General features: G+C 40.5%; 1 protein-coding gene across 2 annotated transcripts; it reads right to left on the bottom strand.

Annotated features, from left to right (window-relative positions):
- Nucleotides 1-27,841, bottom strand: timm50 (translocase of inner mitochondrial membrane 50 homolog (S. cerevisiae)). 2 transcript variants are annotated; one of them, XM_034310766.2, is made up of 11 exons: nt 27,600-27,841; nt 22,358-22,520; nt 21,564-21,595; nt 12,013-12,034; nt 9,056-9,114; nt 8,837-8,956; nt 8,068-8,172; nt 6,710-6,808; nt 2,206-2,362; nt 2,007-2,113; nt 1-844 (listed from the first exon to the last, which is right to left on the bottom strand). In XM_034310766.2, exons 1-11 carry the CDS (start codon nt 27,798-27,800, stop codon nt 746-748), a joined length of 1,164 nt encoding a protein of 387 aa, XP_034166657.1. In that variant the 5' UTR covers nt 27,801-27,841; the 3' UTR covers nt 1-745. The 2 variants fall into 2 exon arrangements, with proteins under 2 accessions (XP_034166657.1, XP_053095776.1); XM_053239801.1 differs by lacking the exons at nt 22,358-22,520; nt 27,600-27,841 and adding an exon at nt 22,124-22,351.
- Between the last annotated feature and the right edge of the window lie 76 nt (nt 27,842-27,917).

The following is a 27,917-nucleotide window of genomic DNA, read 5'->3' as shown; positions in this document are numbered from 1 at the left end:
TTGTAGAAAGTCAAACACATTTTGTTTATTGAAGGTCATTTAAGCAGTTCACATGAAATTTATTACACAAGCACATTAAATGTAGTGTACCATTGCAGTTATAAACAGAAATGGCACCCTGTCAATGTCATCAATAGATGTGACTTCACTTAATATGAACTACAATCTGGCGTGCTGTGACACAGATGCAGTCCTTACAGCAGCAAGAGTACACAACTCCAGGACATAACTCCTTAGGTAAATTGGGTGGCCACACCTCATCAGTGCTGCAGATATAGCACTAACCCGGGATTAGCGGTCTGAAACGAGACACACACAATCTTCTAGTGAGCACTGATTGTGTCCAATACAAGGCGTGGCCGATAACAGGTTTTTTTTCCTGCATGAGTAGAAATAATAAATGAGCTAAGGAGTGGAGAAAAATTGGTCCAGGTATATAGACCTTTGGAACGAATTTGTAGACACAAACACAACAACTGAGATCAGAGGAAGGTGTGCTGTAGGCTGCATTCAGTCCAGAAAGCCTTCACCAGCACATAGGTACTAAAAGTCTTTTTGGAGTTCCCGACTCCTCTTCCACACCATGGCGGCAAGCGTTCGGTGGAAGGAACTGGATGTTTTCCCCCCCTTAATCTCCCTCCCATGCAGCCAGGGGTATCACCTGCCCAGTGACCGTGGCTTTGCCCCTCTGACCAGTCACTGCCCAGGGTGGCCCGGAACTGCCAGCCTTCAGCGAGGACAACCTTCACTGCTGCTTGCGGGACCAGAAACGGCCTGCAATGGAACCTAAAGATAAGCCCTGCTTCTTCTGCTGAGAAATATCCGCCAGCCTCTGCTCCTCCTCCTACACACAAACACAAGTGGAATATCAAATCCTGGTCACAAAAATCGAGGGATAAAATCATATTAGGAATATTACTATCCGGATCAGAATACTAGAAAGTTAATTAACATGACTGATCTATAGCAGCAGATCTGACAAAGCACAGTGGTAACAGAGGAAATACACACTTTGGAACCTGCTGTTACAGGAAAGCAATCCATGTCAGGTAGGACCAGTAACTGGTTGCATCACCACCATGTCTTTTTCCCATAAGAGCACATCCTGTTGTGTTTTATTCCTTATGTTTATTACAATGTGTATTAAATAATGTGTATGAAAACACACAACAGCCAACATTGAAAACATCGAGATTTAAGTTGTTCTTTATTGTTCTGCTTTGTTGTCAGAATGTGATGTTAATGTACAAAGCTCAGTTCAAGTGTCAAGGTTTTTTTTTAGTAACTACTTGCTAGCTAAACCCTTTTTTTTTTCCTTTCTTTTTAAATGCCAGGCAAATAGGTTTGAGGCTTGGTCACAGAGTTCAAATATAGAGAGGGTGCACAGAATCGTCTGCACTTGTGGAGTGACTGATAGCCTTATAGCTCTGGATTACAATAACTGACATGCGCCATGTTATAAAGGTTAAAAGAGCTCTTCAGTAGCATAAAAACGACAGCGGCTCTGCGCCACTGTGATATACGGTGCCTGAGAAAGAGGCTGTGGAAGTTGGGCATTTTAGTTCTATACCCAGATACAAATGACACCTCAGGAGCTGCAGAGGACCTCAATTTGTTCAAATTTGTTTATTTGATCAGTGTGTGTACACTGCCAGCTGCCTATTCTACACATACTGGCATGGGTTGTTGTTTTCTATTTTGGACGCCATATTGGTGACTCTACAGACTTTATATTTTAACTCTACAGGCCAATCAAGAATGTTCAGTACTGCAAACTCAATGCCAGTAATTCACAAAAAGGTCCACAAAAAAAGTCTGGATTAGGAACTAAAACAGTTCCAGAAACTATGGCCTAGGATCAGCCCTGGTGGAAACATGCCTCGAGTTTCAAGGATTCTAAGCTGGTTCTTGTGGTGGAAAAATATCTAAAGCCTCAGTTGACTTGGATAGTGTGTGGGGAAAAAAAAAATATGACAAGGTTACAAGAGGAAAACTGCTCAGCGTACCAGTGCGAGCTGTGCTTGTCTCCTTTTAAAGGCCTCGATGGGGTCTTCCTCATGGGCGTAGTTTTCCAGGACAGTACGCACATCCTCCACACCACTCAGCGCAATTGCTACACAGGACAAAGAATCGTTAGGACATGGGGTGTGTGTCTGTGTGTTTTTTTTTTTCTTACAAACTCAACAGCAAACTTCACACACTTACTTTTAAGAAAGGCGGCTAAGTCGTAGAGCGTGCGGTCCTCCGAGTTGCCATCCCACTTGCGCAGTGCCATGCCGTTGAAGGGCTGCAAGCTGAAGGCCTCTCGCTTGCAGTCCACTATAATTACCTTAGAGGTGTCTCTGTTCAGACAAGACACATCCTGTGAAAAAATGAAATGTAGAGTGAGAAAAAGAGAAAGACTTATATAATATACAGTACAGTTTCTTGGCCTGTTGGTTAAAGCAATTCAAGGATTAAATGCACTGTTCACAATACATGTATATAATCACAAACAGTGCCAATAAAACAGCAGGAAAGTAAGTTATATTAAATAGTATTATTTTTATTAACTTAAAGTTTATAAAAAATAATACATCATTTAGCACAGAATAGGAGTGAAACTGAAACATTTGGTTCCAAAATATTTTTCATATCCAATCAGATACTTGTTATTGTGTTGAAACAAATTATGTCAGAGGCATACTATATCCTGGGGACATGTTCCTACTGCTTTTTAAAATACCTTGTTGAAAGTGCAGAGAGTTAAAAATCGTTTGTAAATAACTCACAGCAGATGCTGTATTTCTAAAAACGTCATTAAAACCTGCTTCAGTTTCTCAGGGTGGCATCTGTAATAAAATACAGTGGAGTCCAAAAGTCTGAGACCACACTGAAAATCTGGAAACAAAGAAAGTTTTCCCATTTTTAAAATTCTGTTGCACTATTTCTAGGTCCCTATTTACATTTAAGCAAATTTGCGATATTGACCATGTTAACTGCTTTGTACAAAAGGGCAGATTTACCGTGAATCTTATCCCTTCCACTGAAGCGTGTGTACGCGGATGGATTCAATCTACTATGAATCATCAGGTTTTACATAAACTTGTGGAGTCTGCGCCAGCTCGAGCGCATGCTTTCATTTAAGCAAAAAGGGGAAATGCCAACTACTGAGAAATTCTGAAAGCCATGTAAAAAGCTATTTTAAGATTCTACTTTACACTCATACAGAAGCCTTTTCACGTATTGTCCCAGACTTTTGGACCCCACTGTATGTGCGTCTCTTGTATGATACATTTCTTGCGGATGGACTTCTTTTCAAATCTAGATGTAGCACATGCGGTGATTTGATCACATCTCAGCATCCTGGATTTAATCAACACTACAATTATGATATTGTGGCATGTGAATATAAAGTGAGCACTATGAGATGGTGCTTGGTTTACTTCTAGGCTGTAAGTGAAGACAGAATGTAAACCAAGTGATTCATTCTATGTTCTCAGAAACTGAGTCGGTTAACCACATATCACAGAGGTGGTGTTAATTAAAACGTTGGCTAAAATAGAAGTGGATCAGTTTCATGAAATAAGCCAGATGATCAGGGTTGCCGGGTTTGTGGCTTTAAAGTCTAATCGATCTAGATTAAAAGCAGAGTCGCAGAAGGCAAAAGGTTATGGGTTGCTTAACTAATTTCAAATTTTGATGGGGTATCAAAAGCATTTATTGCAGATGACATTAAACTGATCGTTCTCGGAACAACGCTCCAAATTTGATATCTGGAAAACATGTTTACTAAAATGCTTCAAAACATTTCTGTGGTATAAACCGTACTACAGATGAACTCAGACATAATGTGTCTTGGCCATGGGGTTTGTGCAGCTCAGTGTTTTGAAAGTGTTTAGTGTTTTAGCAGTGCAGTCAGCTGTATACATAAGTCTAATTACAACAGGAATGTGGACCTGTTTCTCATTAATTCTACGTTGATTCCTTTTTCCAGCCTGCTCTCCTTCTTTCAAAGCACCTTCAATGAACCTTCAAAAAAAACAATATTACTTTAAAGTTCAGTGAAAAAGTGCTGCTGACACTACAATATCTCAGAAAAATGACAAATTTATCACGATATATAATACTGTATTGTGCGGCCCTAATGTGACCCTTCAAAAAATAAAATCCATGCCCCTGTAATGACACTGACATGGACCATATTCACACCTACGCATCTGTAAAGAAGTGCAAACTGTTAACACCCACTCATTCACCCCTGCAGTGTCTCTCTATCTCTCTCTCTCTCACACACACACACACACACATTTTCTCTGTGGCAGCTGTCTCAGTTGTGGGCCCCAGGAGCAGATGGACAGGGACGCTGTACTCTCCCTATCACTGAGGTCATCTGTATCCCCCTGAGGGGCTGAACACAGGAGCAAAGTGAGGGGGAAGAGTGAAGGAAAGCGACAGATAGATATGAGAGAGAGAGAGATAGCTAGGAGAGATGGGTAAATATTGAATGAGCCAGCCAAAAAAGGAAACCCCTGTAGACCAGTACACACACGGCACGCTTCACACTGATTTACATGTTTGCCCCTCCTGTAAAGACGCACCAGGAGCCCACAGGGAGCTGTGTGTACATGTTTGACATGGTGCATGTGCAAGTGTGTATTTAAGCTGTATTTAAGGTGATGGTGATTGGCAATGCTGTAAAATAGAGCCTGCAGAGACTTAATACCTCAGTGAGTGTTTTCTTAGCAGAGCTGTGTTAACTGGTAGCAGTGTAAGAGTATTAGGTTGCTGTATCAGACGAGCTCTAATCCCCCCAGGTGAAGTGCAAGAGGATGCGTGCCTCAAACACACACACACACGAACACACACCACGCTAAACACCTGCCAATCCAGACTCTCCATGTCCCCAGTGCAGCTCTGTGACTGGGAGCATGCCAGAGGTCAGCGTGGTGTTCACCATCCACTGGTGTCATGTCCACACATAGGCTTTGCTTTGTAAAATACTTGCAATGTTTTATGTATACCTGTAGCTAAATAACGCTGTGCCTACACTTAACCCTTAGCGTAAATTAATGACTGCTGTTTTTTTTTTTTTCCTCAGTACAGACAAATTCATAAAAATTCTTGTCTGGGGAACAATCACACATATGCATTAGTAGATTGAGATTAGGCTGAAAAACTGCAGTATTCCATCAACCTCAGGACACGAAAGAAAATACTTTAGTGCTGAAGTTTGCAAATAAAAGCACTTTTGTTTATGGTGACAATCCAAATATCACCAGGAGGTCAAAACTGTCATGCATGTATGTACCATGCAGTCATCAAATCCAGCTAAATACACACATACACAGAAACACGCTTTTTATGTCTGTTGCCTCCCGCCTTTTGCCTCTCAGTATGCCAGATGGGAGGTGAGGGAGGGGGGACATGGGGGAGGGGACGAGGAAAAAGGATGGAGTCAGTGCAGGAGGTGAATGAGGGTGCGAGTGGCCGATTATGGGACGAGGTTGCAAGGCCGGTCAGACACTAGTGAAATGTGACTGGCAAGCGCATACACGCACGCACGAACGCACACACGAACACACACACACACGATTCTATCATTCACACATGCACTTACAGGTTCCAACAAGCAAAAGCAAAAACCTGGCTCAAAACTCTGTCACAAACTTTGATGTATGTTTTCAGAACCCGCATAGCTGTATGCAAAAAAAAACACCCACATTTCATTCCACAAAATCACTTAGCAGTTTAGGGCTACATTCAAAACGGCCAGGACAGTGCACATGTTGACAGTTCACGGTTTAACCTTTGTCCTTTCAGCCTACATTTATCTGCACCACCAAAGTCAGGGTCAATGCCTTACTGTTTAGCAATAAACACTGATACAGCGGCACGTTACACCCATGAATAGTTCTTAGCCTTAGAAGAGCTGTTTTGATGGGTGTAATTAACATCGAAAGAAAGAAATGGTATCTAGACATAAGATTCGTCCATTTACCTTGCTGAGATCTTCCTAGTGTGTGAGAAATTATCTATCTAAGTATTCTTTTTTCACGTTAATCACTGTCTTGAAACAGGTCCTTTCCGTGCAGTAACACTATCTGGTCTTATACTGGCACATGGAGAACGTGGCTTCAGTCACAACGGCCTAACGAAGTAGCTGAGAGGGACAGAAGGTTAATGAGGCACAAAAAGAGGGCGAGGAGAGGACGGTAAGAAACTGCTATTGTCCTGGGCTACTGAGAGAAGGGGGAAAAAAAGAGCTGCATAGCACGAGGGAAAGAAAGGAAAAAAAAAATCAATGGAGGAGCAGAAGGGCGGCACGAGGAAGAAACATGGGGGCATTGCAGCATTATGCCACCTGGGTCACTGAGGAGAAGGGGCCCTTCAGAGGGGGGCAGGGCTGCTAACATGTGCTAAATATGCTAGTACAGTTAGAGAGCGAGAGAGAGAGAGAGAGAGACTAAAATGTAACAGCAATGTTTCAAGCTTTACTGTTTCAATGTTTAGATAGAACGAAACAAAGACAGAGTGAGGGCCGAAGACGAAAGCGCAATCGTTTATAAATAGTTGGTGAATTAGTAATTATAACATTGGCAAAAGGCTGTTACAGTCAGCTACCTTACTGGAAAAAGACAGTAGAAAATCCCCACCACACACACACACACGCACGCACACACAGTAATGGTGAACAATTCGAGGGAGCAAATTAACTTATCAACTTTACCTTGACGTGGTGGCCCTCCATGTAGCGTGTAGCATCCCGGAAGAGACGGTACATGATGAAGCCCTGTGGGTCTATGCTGTCGATCAGCGGGAACGCCGTCTGGCCAGATACACACAATTCATGGTTAACACTCAGGTGTCAGTGAATTAGGAACTCATGGCCTAAAGCAATCATTCCCAACTCTTGTACTAGTATTCATGTGCCCTGTACATTTTAGAGTTTGTCCAGCTATAACACACACACACACACACATATATATGCACACAGCAATTTAGGACAAGCCTTTTAATTCGCTAATATGTTAGATTTGATATGTTAGAGCAAGGAAAACTAAATATGCAGGAAGTACTGGACTTCCACAATTCTGAGACCTGCGAAGCAACAGAACCTGAAATCACTTTCTGGTGAACTCGTGTGAACCCAATCTTACTCAATAAGATTTCTTTAAGAATTCTTAAGAATAGAACATGACACCAAAAATGTGATTTTTTTTTTGCTGAACTTGTAGGATGAGTCAAATTCCACCTCTACAGCACATTAGCCGTAGAGCCTCTTCCTGCTAAAATACGTAAAAAGCGTCTTAATCAGTCAATTTTAATCATCTAATTTCTATACTGTCTCTGTATAATCCGGCTTCTTCATGAGAAATAAGTGACTCCGGCTGGTTTTGGAGGTGAAAGAGACAGCTTTAACAAATCACAGATGCATGCAGTCAGTTCATGGTTCATATCCAAAAAAGCTCCACAGATGCAAAGCCTCAAACATCACTTTGAGGAGAAATATCTTTTGTTGAGCTGTACTGAAGAGACTAGCAGTCTGACCTGACGTGCCCTAACAAACACAAAGAAAGATCTCTCTGACCATGAGAAGAAACAACAGACTGCAAAACAGAAGCCTAATTAGACCGTGTGTATGCCTTATTAGCATATCAATGTTGACATAATAAAGGCGTGTGCCCACTTTAAAAGACTACACAGAACCCACAACAAGTCCAGTCGCATGGTGGGTAATCGGGTAAACAACCATGATTGATAACACAGCTAGTGCAACAAAACAACAAGAACAACAAACACGAGGACAAAGCTGTGTGTATCGTCCATGTGTGTTGGGTTTACTATGGAATTACAGCAATGTTATTTTGGAAAGCTTAGGTTTTCCACACAGATAGTGAGGGAGAAATGTAAAACATAAGCTCTGCTATAATCGCTTTAAACCATCATGAATAGGGCTTAATCAAAGCGAATCATGGTATTCCACGGTTAGTGCATTGCCCTCATTGGTGCAGCCTCTTCATTCTGATATTCTTTTTATCCACTGATGGAGAACATGGTGCTGCTCCTCCTCTTCATGCTACTCACCATGCCAGTTTCTGATGTGAAGATGACAATCTCATAAAGAGGCGCTAGCTGCTGGAACAGGTAGTCGATGCCTGGCCGCTTCTTAAAACGCCAACCTGTGGCCAACTACCCACACACACACACACACACACACAAACACACACACACACACACACACATTGAAAAGTTCATGTCAGTACTACAACAGAGGTCCAGAGGATGTGTTAATAACTTTTCACTTCAAAAATCAACAAAATGTGTCATTTGGCCTGGAGTGGCCAAACCTTTGCATACAACTGTATATGATACAGTATATGTGGTATAAGAGCTTGTATGTGCAAATAAGAAATATCAGAAACAGGGTGAAATGATTGCTACTACAGTTAGCTCAGCTGGTATAAAAAGCTATCCTAACAGAATCATATTGCATTGTGTCCATGAATTTACTGCATATTTTAACCCCAACAGCACTGCAGCAGGTACAGACTAGTCAACCAGAGGTCTACTTTTACAACACTACACAGGTTTGTCTAGAGTGACAGCTGGGGATTGTGATTGCCTCATTTTTCTTTTTGATGGCTCAAAACAAACAAATACGAATTAGATCCACCCACCATGACCATGCAAAAAAAAACCCAACTGCAATAAATAGTGTGTCTACAAAATCCTGAAAAATGATAGGTAGATTATATCTATCTATAAGGAACAAAGACAAAATGGAAGACAAACGCAGCCCAGGGTGCTTTGGTCGTGTCACTGTAGATGGTTATTAAAGGGGGAAAGCACGTACCGACCATTCTGGATGAAGGAGAACATCAGTGAGCTCTAGCACCAGGGTGTATGGAGGCTGGTAATATGGCTCCTTCAGTGGGTCGGGGAGAAGCTTCGGACTTGTGGGTTCAATGATCATCTGCAGAGAACAGAATTGTACACTTGTTGTTTATAATAATTCAAATAATTGTAAGCGTATTTTGTTGGCATATAAAGGAGTCGGGACGATTTGGCTCACCTGTCTGTAATCTTTGAAATATTTGAATGTTCTCCTGAGCTGCTGGATAATGGGTCCATCTATATGAGAAGAAAATGTAGATATAAATGCAAAGACAAAAAAAGATGAAGCAGAAATGCAATCCATTCAGAAGAAAGGATCATAAATAGTGGCATGATCAGTTATGTAAGTGTTACAGAGTGATTCAGAACATGAGATCATAGCACAAATGTAAAAATAAACTAGTGCAGAGATTTAAAAAAAAAAAAAAAAAAAAAAAGTGTTGGATTAGAATAAATACATTATTAAGAGATGTGCTTAGGTCCGCTGATGTCATATCCAAACAAATCTGCTCCAGTCATTCCCCTCTTCTGTCAGTCCAGTGATCGCAAATATAAACAAATTTAAACACTGCTAAGACAGGTAAGTTTTTGTTTTGAAATGCCTTGTGTTCTGGATATTCGGATGAACAAATAAAAAGTTGGCTGCGATACACAAAATTTAAACAAGTTATTTATATAATTATCTAAACATTTAACTAGTACCGGCTCCATGTTCTCTACGCTCAGATGATTTTTTGTGATCTCCATGCGTACTTAGCAAAAGGTTTGTTTTCCTTTTCGCCATATTTCTGACCAATGAATGAAATAGTGAGTTTTAGTTTTCAGCCATGCATGCTCCTCAGCCAACAGTTTTTTGCTTTTTGGTTAGTTTAATTATAGGCATTGTGAACGAATGAACCAAAAGTATCAAAGACTCAGTAAACAGACTAATAGGTGTGAAAGCATCCTTACAGATTATTTTAAATAGGCTTGGGATAAATTTAAAGGTAGTATGAAGAACAGAGAATGCAAAGCTGCATTGAAAAGCGAGGAGAAAAAAGGAAAGAATGTTTGATCTTTGATCACAGTAACCCACAAAAACCCACTAACCATAACAAAACATCACGTTTCTAATCGTTCGTTTAAGACTTTTGTCTGCCACAAGAGGTCAAGATCAACCCAAAAGAATGGACAGTTGCAAGGACCGTTAAAGCTGATCTGAGGAGACACCGGTGAAGAAAAAAAAGTTCAGTGCAACAATTGGGTGTACTTTGAAGAGCCCCTTGTCCTAACCTTGTTTGTCAGTGTAATGGAGAGGCCTATTGTTGAGCTAGAGAGGCTCGGTGGCTCTCTGGAGGGACGTCTATTGAAATGCCGGATGGAGGGAGTGAGAGAAGGATCGATGGCTGGGCCTCTAGCCTCAACAAAAGCCTCCTTTAATCTGGCACTAGCATAGCATATGCTCCGCTATTTTGCCAAAGGCCATTATTGCTCAATTGCCTTTCTTCTCCTTTACCTTTCTTAGGAACGGGCTTGGGATTTTTTTGTTTGTTTGTTTCCCATTTTATCGTCGGATGTGTATTTAATGAAAAAAAACCCCACTAGACTCTAACGCTGCAATCACTATGTACTAGGGCACATGGCCAATCAGCCCAGTAAGGCATTCAGGGCACTGTTTATTTGTTTCTGCTTCTGATGGTAGCTTACTGGCTTTGTGTACCTGAGGACATACAAAGTTTTTAGTCGATACGCAGGACACTGTTGATGTAAACAAAACGTAAGACAAATGTTGAGGTAGCAAGGTGTGCTCAGGTTTGTGACAAAAAAGTAACACATCATCCCCAAAAAAAAAAAAAAAAAAAAAAAAACTTGGTGAATGATGTAATACCTTTCTACATCCAGCATACCAGCGGTTAGTAAGAAAAGGTTTTCATTACATTGGAACAAAACATACCACCACCTGCAAACTTGTTAGAACTCGACATTGCTCAACGTAGTGTAGCACCTTTCGATTAAGGGAAGTGGCTTGTACACACAGCACACTCACACACACATACGTATGTTCGACGGAATAATACCACTTGGCAAGGAGCCAAGGCTTTCAGAGGGACGCTTGCTTAGCTCCCCAAGGACTTCTCCACTGAGGGGCTCGGCCTGCATCCCTCCGCCAACCTGCTGCTGATGAAGGGAAGGTTAGCGTGAGGCCAGAAGGCAGCTAGGCCACATCCACACTCCCCTTAGGGACCTGGTGTTACACCGCAGTCTCTAAAGTAATTATCGGCCTTCGTTATGACATTAAACGCTTTCGTGTTAGACACTAGTGTCCGAAGCTTTGGAGGTTATAAATCAAAGTAGTGTCCGTGCGCATAGGGGAAGACTTCGGGACATGATGTTAATTAAGCGATTACTACAGCATTAGGTGAACATGGTGCGACTAGCCATCTTTTTTGAAATCGGTCTGAACAGAAAGGCACAGCTGGCTCTCCATTACCACAGCTATGTGACAACATCGCTTTCTCCATTTGCAGTCATTTCCTGCTCTGTCCTGAGTGTATCACTCGCTGCCATCTTAATTAAAACCATTAGGAATAGGACCATCCATCTGGATCTGGCAGGAAGAGACAGCTCCAGTGGAAATGGTAAAAAGTGCCCATAGTAACGGTCGCGATCTGGGCTAGAAAGTTATTAGGACAAGCAGTAGCTTTGAATAAAAGATTCAAATTTTAAAAACAAACAAAAAAAAACCTAAACAGCAAATGGAAAATTTCAGACTCAGATCTTATGTTTTCTTATGCACTTCTAAAGAAATTAAATGAGATTTCCTGCTAGTTGTTATCTTGTGCTCTGTGTAACAAACACACAAGCACATATGCTCAATCACCCTTAAGGCCTTGGTGTAACTAATTTTTTCCCAAGTCCCAGTAACTGAGTTCTTGCGCTAAGTGAGTACATATGTGAGGCACTCAGCGGGGAGACAGAGACCATATGTAAGATGCAAAGTATCTGCTTGTTTGTTATGTTCCACATAGGCAATGTTCAGTGTATTAAATGGCAAAGAACATAGCAATCCCACACACAATAACGATAGCCACATGTTTTCCTCTTTCATCTATCTGCACATTACAGGACTAGATATGGAGGAAAAGTCTGACTTACCATTATCAAACTCATCTGGTATCTGAAAGGGAAAAAAAATGAGGGAGATGGTCAGGCAAAAACATCAGATGTGTGCAACTTAAAGTAAGTAATTTAATTATGATAACCCTAAATTCTTCTATGCATATTAAAACCAGGAAAACAATACTGCAAAGCAATATTAACTTAACAAGACGACACCATCATATACATAATTCATTATTATGTACATAAACATTTTATTCACACTGTAGCGAGAAAAATTAAACAAACGTAAACAACCAACTAGGCATGAATATCGCAATAAAATAAATCAAACCCTTCATGACAGTTGATAGTGGAAAAAAATTCCCCAAAGCTAAAGATTTCCACTAGTCACTAGGTTTTAATTATTGCTTAAGTATCTTATCCCTGATCAGATGAATTAATGTTGATGCCGATTATTATTTTTAACTGGAAGCTCAAACGAAACACAGGGATTTAGAAAAGGAGCTGTCATGGTAACAAATCCATAAGCTACCTGGAAATTGCATGTGACAGTGGGTTTCTTTTTCATTCACATTCAAAGGACATGCTGGATCATGCATAAAATGCACTTTCGTTGATAAACTGTTGACCTGCTGAACAAGCTGATCCATCATACCTACTCATAAATCCACCACAAGTAGATAAGAGAAGGAAGCTACCAACAAGCGGCTAACAAATATGACGTAAAAGTCAAAAGTCAGTCAGACAGATTGCCATTTCCTGGCAGGGCACAAAAAAAGGGGGGAGTGTGGGACCCTCAAATGTTAGCCTGAAATGCTAGCCTGGAATAAACTATGGACAAAGTAATCGGTGCAAAAATCAAACATGCACCTGATGCTGGCCACAGTCCCAAATTATCCATACAGAAAGCCTGAGATAAACAAAACCTTCATTATCATTATAAGCTCCTCCTCCACTTGTATCCTTCAATTAACTGTGCAGAAAACCAGCCAATTAATCAGCACTCAGAAACACAACCAAGCTGATGAATATTCAGCTGCATCTGCCAGGACGGCCCTCGTGGGTTCCCAGCCCTCCCCTGTGTGGCACAACAGCCACGTGCTGGCTCTACAGCCATGCCTCTGGAGTGGAAGAGTAAAAAGGAAACAGCAGTGCCCCTTCTGGTCACAGGTTTGCATCTCAAGTGACATGTTTGCAAATGTTTCCTTATTCAAAAATGCTGAACCATGTCGAACCTTCTGAGTAAAAAGATTGGAGAACTTAGCACTGCAGCTGTATCGACACATTTACATGTACTGGGAAGTTTCTCTCAGTGTTGGGTCAAAAACTCACCACATTCAACACAATCACATTCTATAACACAGCAGCTATAGTAGTTAAAGTGTGTTAAACAGCAATAATTTATACCTGTTTGTACAGGTTTTTTCATAATATATGGCTAAATGAATACAAAGTATAATTTATATAATAGAGGTGGATGCACAGGTGTTGCACCTCTGCACCTCTGATGGTGCCAGTGATCCAGGTGCAGGATCATCACCGGGAGCCACCTTTCATCCGTGTTTCCTGGTAGTGGGGCAGTGGCAGAGACATCTCCCTGCCACCCCTGCAACTGGCCCTAGGATCCCTGCCTTCCACAGCCAGAAGCTGCCCTTCTCTGCCTCTTCTGCCAGCTCCTACAGTGTCTTCCTCAATGCCTACCTTGACGTTCCAATTCCGTGGATAAACCGTTGGGCAGATGTTCCTACAAAACCTCAACATCTCACCTCCACAGGGCAAACCCCCCTCCACCACGCTTCTCTGCACTTACTTGCCAGCCCTGGGTACTTCTCCCTCTTCCTTTCAAAAGCTACCTCCAGTCCCTCCTTCTAAGGGACTGTGAGCTTGGCCATTATGACGATTTTGGACACTTTGTGGCCAGAGAAAAGTGAAAAGATGCTAAGCTGTACCTTTCCTTGTTGCTGAGGTGCTACACTTAAAGGTACATTTTTGTCCTGTAGTGTTTATATTTTATCTGTAATAGTGAATACGGTATAATTGGAATTGGTGTAATTGGTCTATATTCAAATATGTTTTTTAAATAAATCATTAAGAGACAAACTAAATGCATCATATCAGGTCAAAGATACATATTAAAGGTATAAAAGATTGATAAAATTGATACAGCGTACCAATGCAGCTTTAAATAGTTCAGTTTGGAAGAAAGATTGATAAGGCAATGTAATGTACAGCCTTTACACAACCAAAGCTGATTCGGGCAAAGTCCAACAAGGATGCATCTCTGCTGCCTTCAGATTAGCCAGTATGACAGAATGGCTGGATAAACTGCACACAACTCTCCTGACACCTACTGGAGATTTATATATACACACACACACACCACACACACCACACCACACACACCACACCACACACTTTCTCCTAACTACTTTGTGTATACATCCTTCTAAGGTCGTTATATGTAGACTCAATTTCAAAATACCTTCCTGTTTAAATGATATATCAACTTCCATAGTTATCAGGTGCTAATAAACTGAAAAAGTGAAGTGAAGAATTACAAAGCACACTACATTATAATTTGGGTTAGGGTTGATGAAATAGAATCATAATGATGAAATCATAATTCTTGGGCTTAAAATTGAGATCATACATCGCTCATTTTCTCAGTTTCATTCATTTGACAAATTTTGGCTCATCTTCATTTTGAATTACTGATTAAATGGTGTATCAAAATAGCCAAAATCCTGTGCAAAATAACTCCCATTTAGTATTAAACTGTAATCATATTAGGGAGCCAAGAGTGCAGTGTGTTCAAAAGTTAAAAGAAAACCACAAATATTAATGGCTGCTTAAAGACTTAGTAAGGGCAATGTTTCTGTTCTTTTGCCAAGGGCAACTAATAAATAACTAATAAAAGCAGCATGCAGCCATCACTCACTCGCCCCATTCATTCATTTCACAGATTTCATTTGTTTACTAATTGGGAGTTGAACATATTAGATGTTTATTTAGAATAAATTTGTTCCATCTCACTTGTATGGCCAATTGGGAAGCCACTTATGGTCATAAATTATGTACAGAATTTCAAGCTGATTTTTTTTGTGCAGTCCTTGTAAGGAGTAATAAACAGTTGACTCTCACTGCTACAGACAGCTAGAAGCACAAATGTGCCACCTGCAGGTGAATTTAAGTTATGACTACTGAATTTTTGTTCAACCTCAAAACCATATACTGAAAACAGAAAACAGATCAAAGCAAACAAAACGCTTAACAAAGCAACTGACAGTTTACACAAATGTAACTAATCACTCCAATTAACAGAGCACACAGCGTAAGATTACTGGAATAATGGTGGTATAAATGTAATTACTGTACCCTGGTCTTTCATTCAACTGCTTAAAAAAAAAAAATCACAAGAGTTTTTACATTTTAGAATGTAAATTAGAATTTATTAGAATATGTGGACACCTGACCATCACACCCATATGTGGTTCTTCCCCAATCTGTTGCCACAAAGCTGGAAGCACACAATTGTACAGGATGTCTTTGTATGCTGTAGCATTACAGTCTCCCTTTACTGGAACCAAGAGGCACAAACACGTTCAAGCATGACAATGCCCCTGTTCATGAAGACTGTGAAGGTCCATGAAGACATGGTTTGCCAAGGTCAGACTGGCGTGACCTGCACAGGGCCCTGACCTCAACCTGACCCTGTTCATGAAGACTGTGAAGGTCCATGAAGACATGGGTTGCCAAGGTCGGACTGGAGTGACCTGCACAGAGCCCTGACCTCAACCCCACTGAACACCTTTGGGATGAACTGGAACGCCGACTGTGCCCCAGCCCTCCTCACCCAACATCAGTGCCTGACCTCACTAATGCCCTTGTGGCTGAATGAGCACAAATCCCCACAGCCACTCTCCAAAATCTAGTGGAAAGCCTTCCCAGAAGAGTGGAGGTCATTATAAAAGGGGGACTAAATCTGGAATGAGATGTTCAAAAAGCACATATGAGTGTAATGGTCAGGTGCCTACAAACCTTTCACCATACAGTGTATAAGTAAGCGTAAAAGATACTGTCTCACATATGATAATAAACAAAGACATTACCAGCAAGAAGACAGTTCACTAACCTTTTTTAAGGCTGTTTCTATGGTAGTGGTTATAATCAAACCAGGGTTAATCAAAGTCACTGACAAAGACATTTTGATAAAGGTGTACGGTTGAAATGTGTAATTGGTGAAATTAATGTTTGTGTGTCAACTTCCTCAATCAAAATGTGTTTTAAAGAAAGAAAGAAAGAAAGAAAGAAATGAATAAGGAAATAAATAAATAAAGGTTTTCATTTTAGAACTTTAAGAAATACATAAGTACTTGGCCTTATGAAACGCCTCTTAGAGCCTGTTGAAAAGATGCCAAGAATGTACAAAGCTTCATCAGGAATCCTGCTGATGTAATGAACACTTATCAGTGCATAATTCAATATGTGTCATTTGATAGTTTATTAATGTCTTCATTACTATCGAAAAACTTCCTACTGGTGGTGGTGTATAACCCAATATATAATTGGAGTCCATTTCCATCACGGGTCATGAATAGCTGTCTAAGTAGGAGTCCAGACCTTTGGTTCTTAAAATGGAGTCCAGCGAGCCTCAGGGGGTCCGTGATTTTTTGTTTAGTTACAGTGGTGGAAATCACAACCCACTAAGCTATTATACGTAATCATTATTGGGTTTTTATATGCGAGAAACAATATTTTATGTAACAATTTAAAAAAAAAAAAATTTCACCAAGTCTGTAACTACACAGCCAACACAATAGACCTCCCTCTGAAAGAATGCATACTTGAGGCTCTATTTCCTGATTACAACACCAGACTCCTGTGACCCGGACTCGGCTCCTGCTCCCACGCCATCACCTAGAGTCCTCCAATTAAAGCCCAGAGGTGTTCAGAGCAGCACCTTCCACCCTGGCACACTTCACATCCAGCTCCCGCCGGCTCTCAGCTGTCTGTTAGCTTTGCTCTTTCAACTCTGGCCCAAAAGGTGGACGACAGGAAAGAACATCTTTAAAGCAGGCTCCATTCCAGTTATGCAGGCCACACAAGGATAGCAGCTGGCTGAGAAGTGTGCCCTTCACACCTCCACACCAACGCGTGACACTGAACAGCCAATTAGCCATCAGTATTACAGGAAACATGCTGGGAATGGGTGAAGGACCCAAGTGTCCTTAGAATCAAAACAAAAATAGTTCACATAGTCCTTCTGTTCAATGCCAGAAAAGAGTTTAATGCTGGAAAAATAAGTAAACAGGAAAAAGGGTGCATGAACGTATAAAAATGGTGGGTTCCTGTAACAGGGGAATTACTGGAATCTGTTATTTTGACAATGCAAAAATTGCCACATAGATCTGGAAAAAGATTCTGCTGTTCTCTCAGTGTGACACCAGTCAGCTTAGTGAATCAGGTACATTTGTTAACACCCACAAGCCTGGCACACTCTTTACACGTCTGTTATCAAGTGTCAATGGTTCCCTGTCTATGAAGTGTGCCCTAACAAGTACTTCTCAGAAACAAAAGGACTTGGGACGCAAACAAAGAAGAACTGAATATATCTTCCCATCAACACACTCACAGAGTGTGGCTAGCACAGAAGAGCAGAAGACTAACACAAGACCTGGTATTTAATTTCCAGTGTCCTGTAATAAAGCTACAAACAGTATATCATGTTTTGGGATTTTTGAACCAATAGCATTATCGACATTAGACTGGATAAAACGCTAGAGCAAATCAAGACAGTCAGAGAAAGTAAATAAAATCATGGCATTATAAAGCATTTATACACCAATACACTGATGCTGGGTGCAATTTCCTGTATAGCTTAACAGATTTAAATTTTATGGCCAGTCAGAATACATATAAAATTGTATTTCTATATATAAATATGAGACCTGATCCCCACATAAGTCATCAAAAAGAAATAAAAAAAAAAACAATTTGTCTATTGGACAAATTGATGAGACGTGTCTCGTGTTTTCTGAGAGGCTTTTGGCTCACCCGCTCATCACTCATCACACTCATGAGTTCTTTTATTAAAGATTTCTACAGTGACTTCTTGGATGAATTTCTTCAAAATCTTTCCCCAGGAAATCAACAACAACAACAACAACAGTTCATTCCAAAGTGTTCACTCTAAGTGAAAACTATTCTTAGATATTTGTGTGTTAAGTTAAAACTTTAGAAATAAAGATCAGATGAAACAGCACGCTCATCCTGGGAAACGGGATTCAGTTCCTTTTTTCCCGCACATCTAATGACCCCCTAATTAGTGACACCAAAAGGTCTGGCACACTTCGAATCGGTCTCCTAAGCAGTCCCACCTGAATGAGAATTGCGTCCTGAAAACACCTCGGTGTAAAGCTAAAACAAAAAACCCTTCCCGAACACACACCTGGCTCCTGGCACATGGCACATGTCACAACAACACGGCAAAGTGTGCACTTTAAAGAGAACAATGTCATTATCCGAAGCGGGCTTTCACCTCCAGAAGTGTGAAATTTTACCCTAAAAGAGTACAGAATCACTGCATTTTAAAGTGAGGAATAATATAAGCTGTGCATCCAGGATTTTAAGAGTTTCACATTAGAGTCGACTTAATGTTAATTGTTGAGGTTTGGGGACATGGAGACATCCTGATGCATCATTAACACAGCTCCAGTTCATCAGTTTACCTCTAAGAAATTTTCTTACACAGGTTAATACGACTTAGTAATGCTAAAAGTCAGGTTAATACTGCAATACTGTAGAATTCTCAGTTCTGGTTGATTAATTTTCTATAAACATGGCTCTAAAGCAGTGCTTGCTGCAAGGTAAATCACAGCTGTGTATTAAGGACGAGTCCACATTTTCAAATATGCGCAATGTTTTAGTATAGTGTAGTTTAGTTATTTATTAAATAGTTTTCATAGTAGTAACCAATTCACAGACAATTATATGGCAGGCAGTAAATATCATGAAAAATCAGCCTAACAATGAGAAAGACTCCAGTTTTATAAGCGTTAAATGTAAATCTGCTCCTTTCATTTTTCCTCTGTGAGAGAAAGTCTTCGAGAGAGAGAGAGAAAGAGAGAGAGAGCGAGCGCGAGCAGGAGAGAGAGAGAGCTTGTTATACATGATAGCAAGGGTTAACTTATGTTGCAGATATTCCACATTAAACATGTTATTAACTATAAACTGATAAATTATGCTAAATAAATCGTTCTTTAGTAGATAAAAATGTGCAACCACTGTCAAATTGGCATGCTATAAAAATGCTATATAAAAAAATGACTGTTATACAAAAATAATAAACTAACTATTTTTCTAGAACAGCATTCCCATTGTTATGTTTTATTTTGTAACACTTGGGGGAGTAACTGTCTAAGAAAATAATTAATGAGGGTGGCGTGATGCAGCGTGATGCAAAGCACAGTTATTGCTAAGTCAAGTCTATTTATCATTTGCACAGTATGCCAGGAGATACGCACATTATAATGCTTGTGGCGAAGGTTGAGTAAGATTTATATTAGTAAGCACAATAACAAAGTATATGCTACAACATAGTGAGAAAGCGTCATCACCCTGAAGTTGATTTTCTTATAACAGCACGTCCTGAACTGTTTGTTCCCTCTTATACCACAGCAATTTGCCAGTGATTACAATTGTTTTTTTTTTAAATATAAAATTAAATCAACATCCTCTGACCAATCAGAACTGAGAATTCAGCACCGCTGTGGTATAATACCTGCCATTCCTATGTGTGTTTTTTTTTTTGGCTTAAACATATTACCTAAAATATCAGTAACAGTGAGCTCAGCCACTGTAATGATGATTATTGGAATATTTTCTGAGCTTCATAACAATAAATTTAACAGCAGTTCCTTCTGTATCACTAAGAGTCTTAAAAAACCTATTTGAATACCTCTGTTCCAGTTAAACAGTTGTAGAAAACAACGGGCCACAAAGCTATTAACGTATAAAAATCCACAGACAGGATGTAGGTTGCGCGAAACGTCTCGTACTGCCGAACCCTCAGATCTAGTGAACGAGGTGTGAACGAGCACCACAGGCCCAATTCAGCTCTGAACTCCAGTGAGATCACGCTTACGTGAGAAGTGTGCCCTTTCAAGGTGAGCCCTAAACAGACTATCCAGTTGAACAGGATCTCCCGCAGCTCCTCGAGTAGCTCTGCTCTTTGCAGCCACTTTCCCAGATCAACACCTTCATACACTGCAGAAGTCACACACCCGTGAGGAATGCTCTTTCAAGTGGACTCAGAGTGAATTAGATTTAAACTATAATTTTATAGGCAATAGTTGTTTTTTTAAATAATAATTTAATGATCATTTTTGATCTTGTTCACTAACTCTGAAAAAAAAAAAAAAAAGTTTAATGTTTTATATCAGTGAAATTCTAATATCTAGCCAATATGTTTTACACATTAACATGTCAATCAGTTACAGTCCTGTGTCGAATTTGCTCGGATGTGTGAGTAACTCGGCTAACAAGCAGCAGCTAACGTAATTTAACACAAAAGCATGACAAGTTAATTACACAAATTAATACAGATTATTAAAACCAAGTGAACTGAAACTTGCCTTCCTGGGAGAAGGATCACAGTGCACAGGTGCACTGTCATGCTGGTACACATTTGGCCCTCTTAGTTCCAGTGAAGGGAAATTGTAATGCTACAGCATACAAAGACATCCTACACAATTGTGTGCTTCCAACTTTGCACCAACAGTTGGTCAGGTGTCCACATATATACACTGTATGGCCGAAAGTAAGTCCAAATGCAAAGTCAAAAACACTGAAATTTCCCTTCTTAACATATTTGCATTGCTATGGAGTGCTCAAACTTTCAGCTGAACAATGGCATGATAATTACACGTAAGCATATAATTCTAGCACAAATGCTACTTTAAACTTAAATATGTACAACGAGGAAAATAATTTTACTGTCACACCACCATTCTGTAAGTTTTTTCCCCCCACATGACTGCAGCCATTTCAAATCCTTTTGTGAAAGCCATGACATCTAACTCATTAACATAACACAGGTCTACTGCTCAGGAGGAAGGACAGGTACGAGATCAGACACCAGCAGTCCTGGCACACTCCGCTCGTCTCCTTCACTTCCCTGAGAAGTGTGCCAAATAAATCTCACCTTCAGAAGTGCGAGGAGTGTGCTCTTTGAGAATGCTACCTACACTCATTCACACCGACCTGAGAAGTGTGCCCCAGCACCTTTGAGCTGACCACCCGCAACTTCTAACAAAGTACAGACTTACAACTGAGGTGCAAAATACAGACGGTGCGGGAGAGAGAATAGGTGAGGAAGTGTGCCGCTATCACACACTTCCTGCTGTTACCAAGGGCTTCTAATTAGCGCAACAACTCCGACATCTGTCAAAAAGCACTACACATCTAGTTCTGGATGATTTGTACATTGAAACATTGATATGTTGCAAACCATGTTGGGAAAAAGTTTGCCATTAGCAGCCAATCATACAGATTCTCACATTTTTCCACACTACATCTGTACTTACCTTATTTCCATGCTCATCTACCGAGTTGCTACCTACAAAAGCAAAGAAAATTTATTAGTCACAGACTGTAATGTCAGTTTTTATAATAGACAGCTCTTGATACAAAAGAATTTAGTAGTGATGCCACTTCATTTCAGATTAAAATACATATAATTTGTACATTGCTTTACATTTGCCAAAACACTCAACACTCAATTTACACTTTAATTTATCGAAAATATACAACAGCTCAGAATTCTTTCCCTCCTTGATAACTTAGCTAAATCTGCTTGCACATAAATAGCAAATGTTTCAAAAATTATAGTGCAGGCAAAGCAGTTTAATGCATCATCATTCATATACATCATTAGTTTAAAACACAAAAAATACATAAGCAATTTTTTACATTAAAAACCATAAGCAGTCAGAACATCCTTCATACATATATATATATATATATATATATATATATATATATATATATATATATATATATATATATATATATATATATATATATATATATATATCACACACACTCACAACCCTTAAATAAAAATAAAAAATAAAAGTAACATTACTTTTTTTTGGGTTTCGTCATCTTCATTTCAAGTCCCCCTGATGTAAATTAATCCACAGTATATCCTATTCCACATGTCAAATATTCCAAATATTCCAAATAGTCCAAATAATCCAATAAAACAAATCGACCCAAAAGTAATTCCAATAAATGCCTTCTGTTTAAAATCCAATCCAAGTCTCCTAACTGAAGATTCATCCAAGAAAAAAAGGTCCACCCCAGAGGATCAACTCACCGAAGATGTAGACCACGCCGACTGCGCCACCGAGTCCCATAAGCCCCGCCAAGCGAAGCACCACCTTCTTTGCATACGCCGTGTTCTCTTTCTGCTTCTTGTCCTCGCTTTGATCATCCTGCTGGTCAGAGCTTCCCTCCCCTATAGGAGGAGGAGGTTGACCCTGCGAGCACAAAAAAAAAAAAAAAAAAAAAAAGTTTCTATAAAGGCTACTCATGAATTGAATGGAATATTCAAGACATAGTGAAAGGGTTAGGGTGATGGTTCATCGTTTCACTCAATACCATTAAATTAAATGCACCTTTAAACACATTAGAAAACATCTACCTGGATTTCTGATACTATAATATTAAGAATCACAAGCAGCACAGGATGCTGCCACAGATACCCATATCCATAGACATATCTTTTCTATACATATCTATGGTTTCAACATGTGTGTGATTGAGGACACGATCCATTGTCATGTCCAACACATCTGTCAAATCCAGCAGAAGTTTAGATCTTACCCAATGACTCTGATCCTGATGTATGTGTCTAAATATTTAGACATGTGTCACATATTCACATATTATGTAATTACAGAGCGGCATGGTGGGTAGTGTTGCTGTCTCACAGCTGCAGAGTCGCCAGAGCTCAAGTTACTGTCAGTGTGGAGTTTTGCATTTTCTGCCTGTGTCCATGTGGGTTTTCTCCAGGTTCTCCAGTCTCCTCCCATCATCACCCCCCCCACCCCAAAAAAAAAAAAACATGCCAGTAGGTGAACCGCTGCCTCTGAATTGCCTCTAGGTATGAAAGTGTGTGAATTTGAGTGTGTCCCTGCAATAGATGTCTCTTCCAGGGTGTATTCCCGCGTCACACTCAATGTTCCTGGGATCCACTGGGATCCTCCCCATCCACTGCGACCCTGACCAGGATAAGGCGCTTACTGAAGATGAATCAATCTAATTAGTAAGTGAGTATTATGGGATACACATAGTTGAGCCCCTTGCAAATACTGAAAAGCCTCCACAATAATGTATAGTACATGATAAGAGACATACATTTATGTTATAATTTCTCATTAGGTCTGATTAGATCATGCCAGAACGGGATCCTCTTAGATTTAAAGTGGATTTCTGGATTTATTTAGAAAAAGTAGCCTTTATTTGTCACAAACTCAAATTCTTTTTTTGTATATACCAGCCTGAAGCCCTGACCTTCTGACCAGTAACCCAGAGCCTTTAACCACTGAGCCACCACTGCCCACACCATATCGCCAAAAGTCTGTGGACACCTGACCATCACACCCATATGTGGTTCTTCCCCAAACAGTTTTCACAAAGTTGAAAGCACACAATTGTGTAGGATCTCTCTCTGTAGCATTACAATTTCCCTTCACTGGAACCAAGAGGCCCAACCTGTTCCATCATGACAATGTCCCTGTGCACAAAGTGAGCTCCATGAAGACATGGTTTGCTGAGATTGGAGTGGAGGAACTCGAGTGGCCTGCACAAAGCCCTGACCTCAACCCCATGGGATAAACTGGAACGTCAAAATCTATTGGAAAGCCTTCCCAGAAGAGTGGAGGTTATTAGAACAGCAAAGGGGGACATGAGTGTGATTCTCAGGGTCCACAAAGTTTTGGCCATATAGTGTATGTGGATCAGGACCCTCTGCAGCTTTTTTGTGTTTTAATAAAAATGTAGTTAAATAAAGCAACAATAAGAAAAATCATTTTAATAATGAATGACTATGGTTTGCGTCATCTCCCTTCCGGAAATACAGCTGGCTCATTTCCATGATGACCAATTGGTGAGTAATCACAGTGTACTCGTGTTTTCAGTCACCAATGTGCTCACGCATCATGGATACGTCAATCAATCAATCAATAAATAAATAAATAGGCAGCTGACTTGTTGAAGTAATGGGGCAGAAGAAGATGCTAAAAAAAGCAAGGGAGGAGCTGTTTGTGATTTACCTGTTGACCAATTGCTGTTTGAAAGGACACTAACTGCCACAGACGCGCAAAGCAAAATCACAACCTCGGGAAAAGACTGTACGTTATATGACTGCTTTGTAGAGTAACTTGCCTGAATGAGGCAAGCTAAGAAAATATTTTTTTCCCATTAATATCCGTATCTGTGTTGTTATATTGATGTTACGCTGTTTAAAGGGCATAATGTTCTTTTGTAAGTGCTCTGAGCAAAATGTTTGCTGAGATGCCGAGCACTTATTGTGAAGCTTAACACATAAAAAATGTGCTGCTGACTCTAAAAGACACACTGAAACATCATTGCATCCCTCATTGCACCATGGTCATCACACCTACGCTACCAACCCTCGGTCTGTCTTCGCTCAGCATGAAATTTCTGATAATTTTACAGGTAATTTCCAAGGCGCATAATTTACGGGGGCATAAGAAATTCCAGATTCCCGACTAGCTAAACAATTTCTTAGGCAGTTAATTCTACAAGCATTCATAACATCTACAATATTTCAAACCTCAAGCTCACCTGCTGATCTTCTATTACACAGGACAGATTAATTAATTTTGCGAGGTTTGTGTTTCCAGATAAAGTTCAAAAAGGTCTTGTTTATATCAGTACTGGTTTTATCACTGACAAATATAGAAAGTGCGGGATAAACAAGACGGGACAATTACCTGAACAATTACATGTCGCAGCAGGTTGGATGGTGAGCTGTGAAATGAGTTTTGGTTTGCATAATTTGCAGTTGTTTGCTTTTAAGAATTTAAAACTGAAAACACCTGATAAATTATTTTATTTGAGTTGGGCCTCAAAATGGAAATTCAAGCAAAAGTACTATGATTTAATTGTACTCAAAAACATTCAGTACAGTACTTGAGTACATGGTTTACTGTGCTTTTTTGAATTTTGGAAGACATTTTGCTAAAAAGTGTTAATTTCCCATATGTATGGAAACCTACGTTTCAAAAAGTTTCCATACATATGGGAAATTAACACTTACTAGCAAAATGTCTTCCAAAATTGTTCATATTCTGACAACATACTGAAATCATTCTCAAAGCTGGATCAGGAAGCTGTCGGACTTTAACAGGAAACAGAAAACATGGCAAGCACATCACACACGACACTACTGCCAAACTTATTAACTTATCTGGAAGTGTTGTGGACCAACCGAGAAGTGCACGTCCACGAACATCCACTGACGAAGATACAAACCAACGTGGTGCTGGCTTACATACTCCCTTATGTATGGAGACATTTGGGACACCCTGTAGAATCACATGAAGTGAAGTTCCAGGTCCTGTTTCCACCCTGTCCACTTTCTGGTGTTTTACACTTTAAGCACTGTCTCTGCTAATGAGTGAGTGTTACTGCATACACCTAGTAGGGCTCCTTGCATCAATGATAAACATCCATGCTCTACCAACACCATAATGTACAATACATGACAATCTAATCACACCCAAATACCCTGATGCTCTGGAAATGCGGTATAAATCATTATGTTAAAGACCCTCTAACGTCACATGACACTGGGTAAATCCCAAAAGGCTTCGAACTCCCTATATACACAATATTGCTAAAAGTATTGGGACACCCCTCCAAATCATTGAATTCAGGTGTTCCAATCACTTCCATGGCCACAGGTGTATAAAATCAAACACCTAGGTATGCAGACTGCTTCTACAAACATTTGTGAAAGAATGGGTCGCTCTCAGGAGCTCAGTGAATTCAAGCGTGGTACCGTGATAGGTTGTCACCTGTGCAATAAGTCCATTTGTGAAATTTCCTCACTACTAAATATTCCACAGTCAACTGTTAGTGGTATTATAACAAAGTGGAAGCAATTGGGAACAACAGCAACTCAGCCACGAAGTGGTAGACCACAGTGTGCAGAAGTCGCCAACTTTCTGCAGAGTCAATAGCTACAGACCTCCAAACTTTGTGTGGCCTTCAGATTAGCTCAAGAACAGTGCGTGGAGAGCTTCATGGAGTGGGTTTCCATGGCCGAGCAGCTGCATCCAAGCCTTACATCACCAAGTGCAATGCAAAGCGTCGGATGCAGCGGTGTAAAGCACGCCGCCACTGGACTCTAGAGCAGTGGAGATGCGTTCTCTGGAGTGATGAATCACGCTTGGCAGTCCGATAGACGAGTCTGGGTTTGGTGGATGCCAGGAGAACGGAACTTGCCTGACTGCACTGTGCCAAGTGTAAAGTTTGGTGGAGGAGGAATTATGGTGTGGAGTTGTTTTTCAGGGGTTGGGCTTGGCCCCTTAGTTCCAGTGAAAGGAACTCTTAATGCTTCAGCCTACCAAGACATTTTGGACAATTTCATGCTCCCAACTTTGTGGGAATAGTTTGGGGATGGCCCCTTCCTGTTCCAACATGACTGCGCACCAGTGCACAAAGCAAGGTCCATAAAGACATGGATGAGTGAGTCTGGTGTGGATGAACTTGACCGGCCTGCACAGAGTCCTGACCTCAACCCGATAGAACACCTTTGGGATGAATTAGAGCGGAGACTGAGAGCCAGGCCTTCTCATCCAACCTCAGTGCCTGACCTCACAAATGCGCTTCTAGAAGAATGGTCAAAAATTCCCATAAACACACTCCTCAACCTTGTGGAAAGCCTTCCCAGAAGAGTTGAAGCTGTTATAGCTGCAAAGGGTGGGCCAACTCCATATTAAACCCTACGGATTAACAATGGGATGTCATTAAAGTTCATGTGCATGTAAAGGCAGACTCCCCAAAACTTTTGGCAATATAGTGTATGTGCACTACATAGGGCATAAAGTAGTGGCTCACACACTATGTAGTGCACTAAATGTCTTACACAGAGAGATTTGAAGCTTAGCCTGTTGCTCACATCAACGCCAAACTCCTCCCTAAAAGCATGACTCCATTCAAACCGATAACCGGTACACCGTTAATGATAAACCAGAAAACATTACAAAATATTATCAACTATTAAATAGTGTGCCACAATAGCATGAATAAATAGTGTGCTTAAATAGAATGCCACAATAGCATGAATAAATAGTGTGCTTAAATAGAATGCCACAATAGCATGAATAAATAGTGTGCTTAAATAGTGTGCCACAATAGCATGACTAAATAGTGTGCTTAAATAGTGTGTTTAAATAGTATGCCTGAATAGCTGGGGACACTGATTAGTGCTGTAGTATGTAAGCTCGTTCTGAGAGACTCTAGTATTGTCAGTGTGGGTGAATGTCACAGCCGGCGAATGGCGCTAATGTGAACAGCTAGCCTACCTGACTGCCCTGCTGCTGAAGTCTCTTCTGGAGGATAGCCTCAGCTAGCCCCTCTGTGGCGCCGCTCTCTTTACCTTTCCCCGGTTCAGCACAGAGTCTTCTCACTAACCCCGCCGCTGCAATAGCCGAGGCTTCCCCTCTCAGCCTGAGGAGGCCCCGGCTCACCCTGACACACATGGGATACACACACACCGCCGACATCTTGAATAGAAAGTAACCCGTCGCTCTAGCGTGAGTGGGAAAGGACAAACAAACACGATTGGTTAAATATCACGTGATTGACAGGCACGGTGACCAACCGCAGTTCTCAGTACGGCC

This window comes from Pangasianodon hypophthalmus, chromosome 14 (assembly GCF_027358585.1).
Source record: "Pangasianodon hypophthalmus isolate fPanHyp1 chromosome 14, fPanHyp1.pri, whole genome shotgun sequence".
Classification (NCBI taxonomy): Eukaryota; Metazoa; Chordata; class Actinopteri; order Siluriformes; family Pangasiidae; genus Pangasianodon; species Pangasianodon hypophthalmus.
This window is presented reverse-complemented; position numbering and strand designations above follow the sequence as displayed.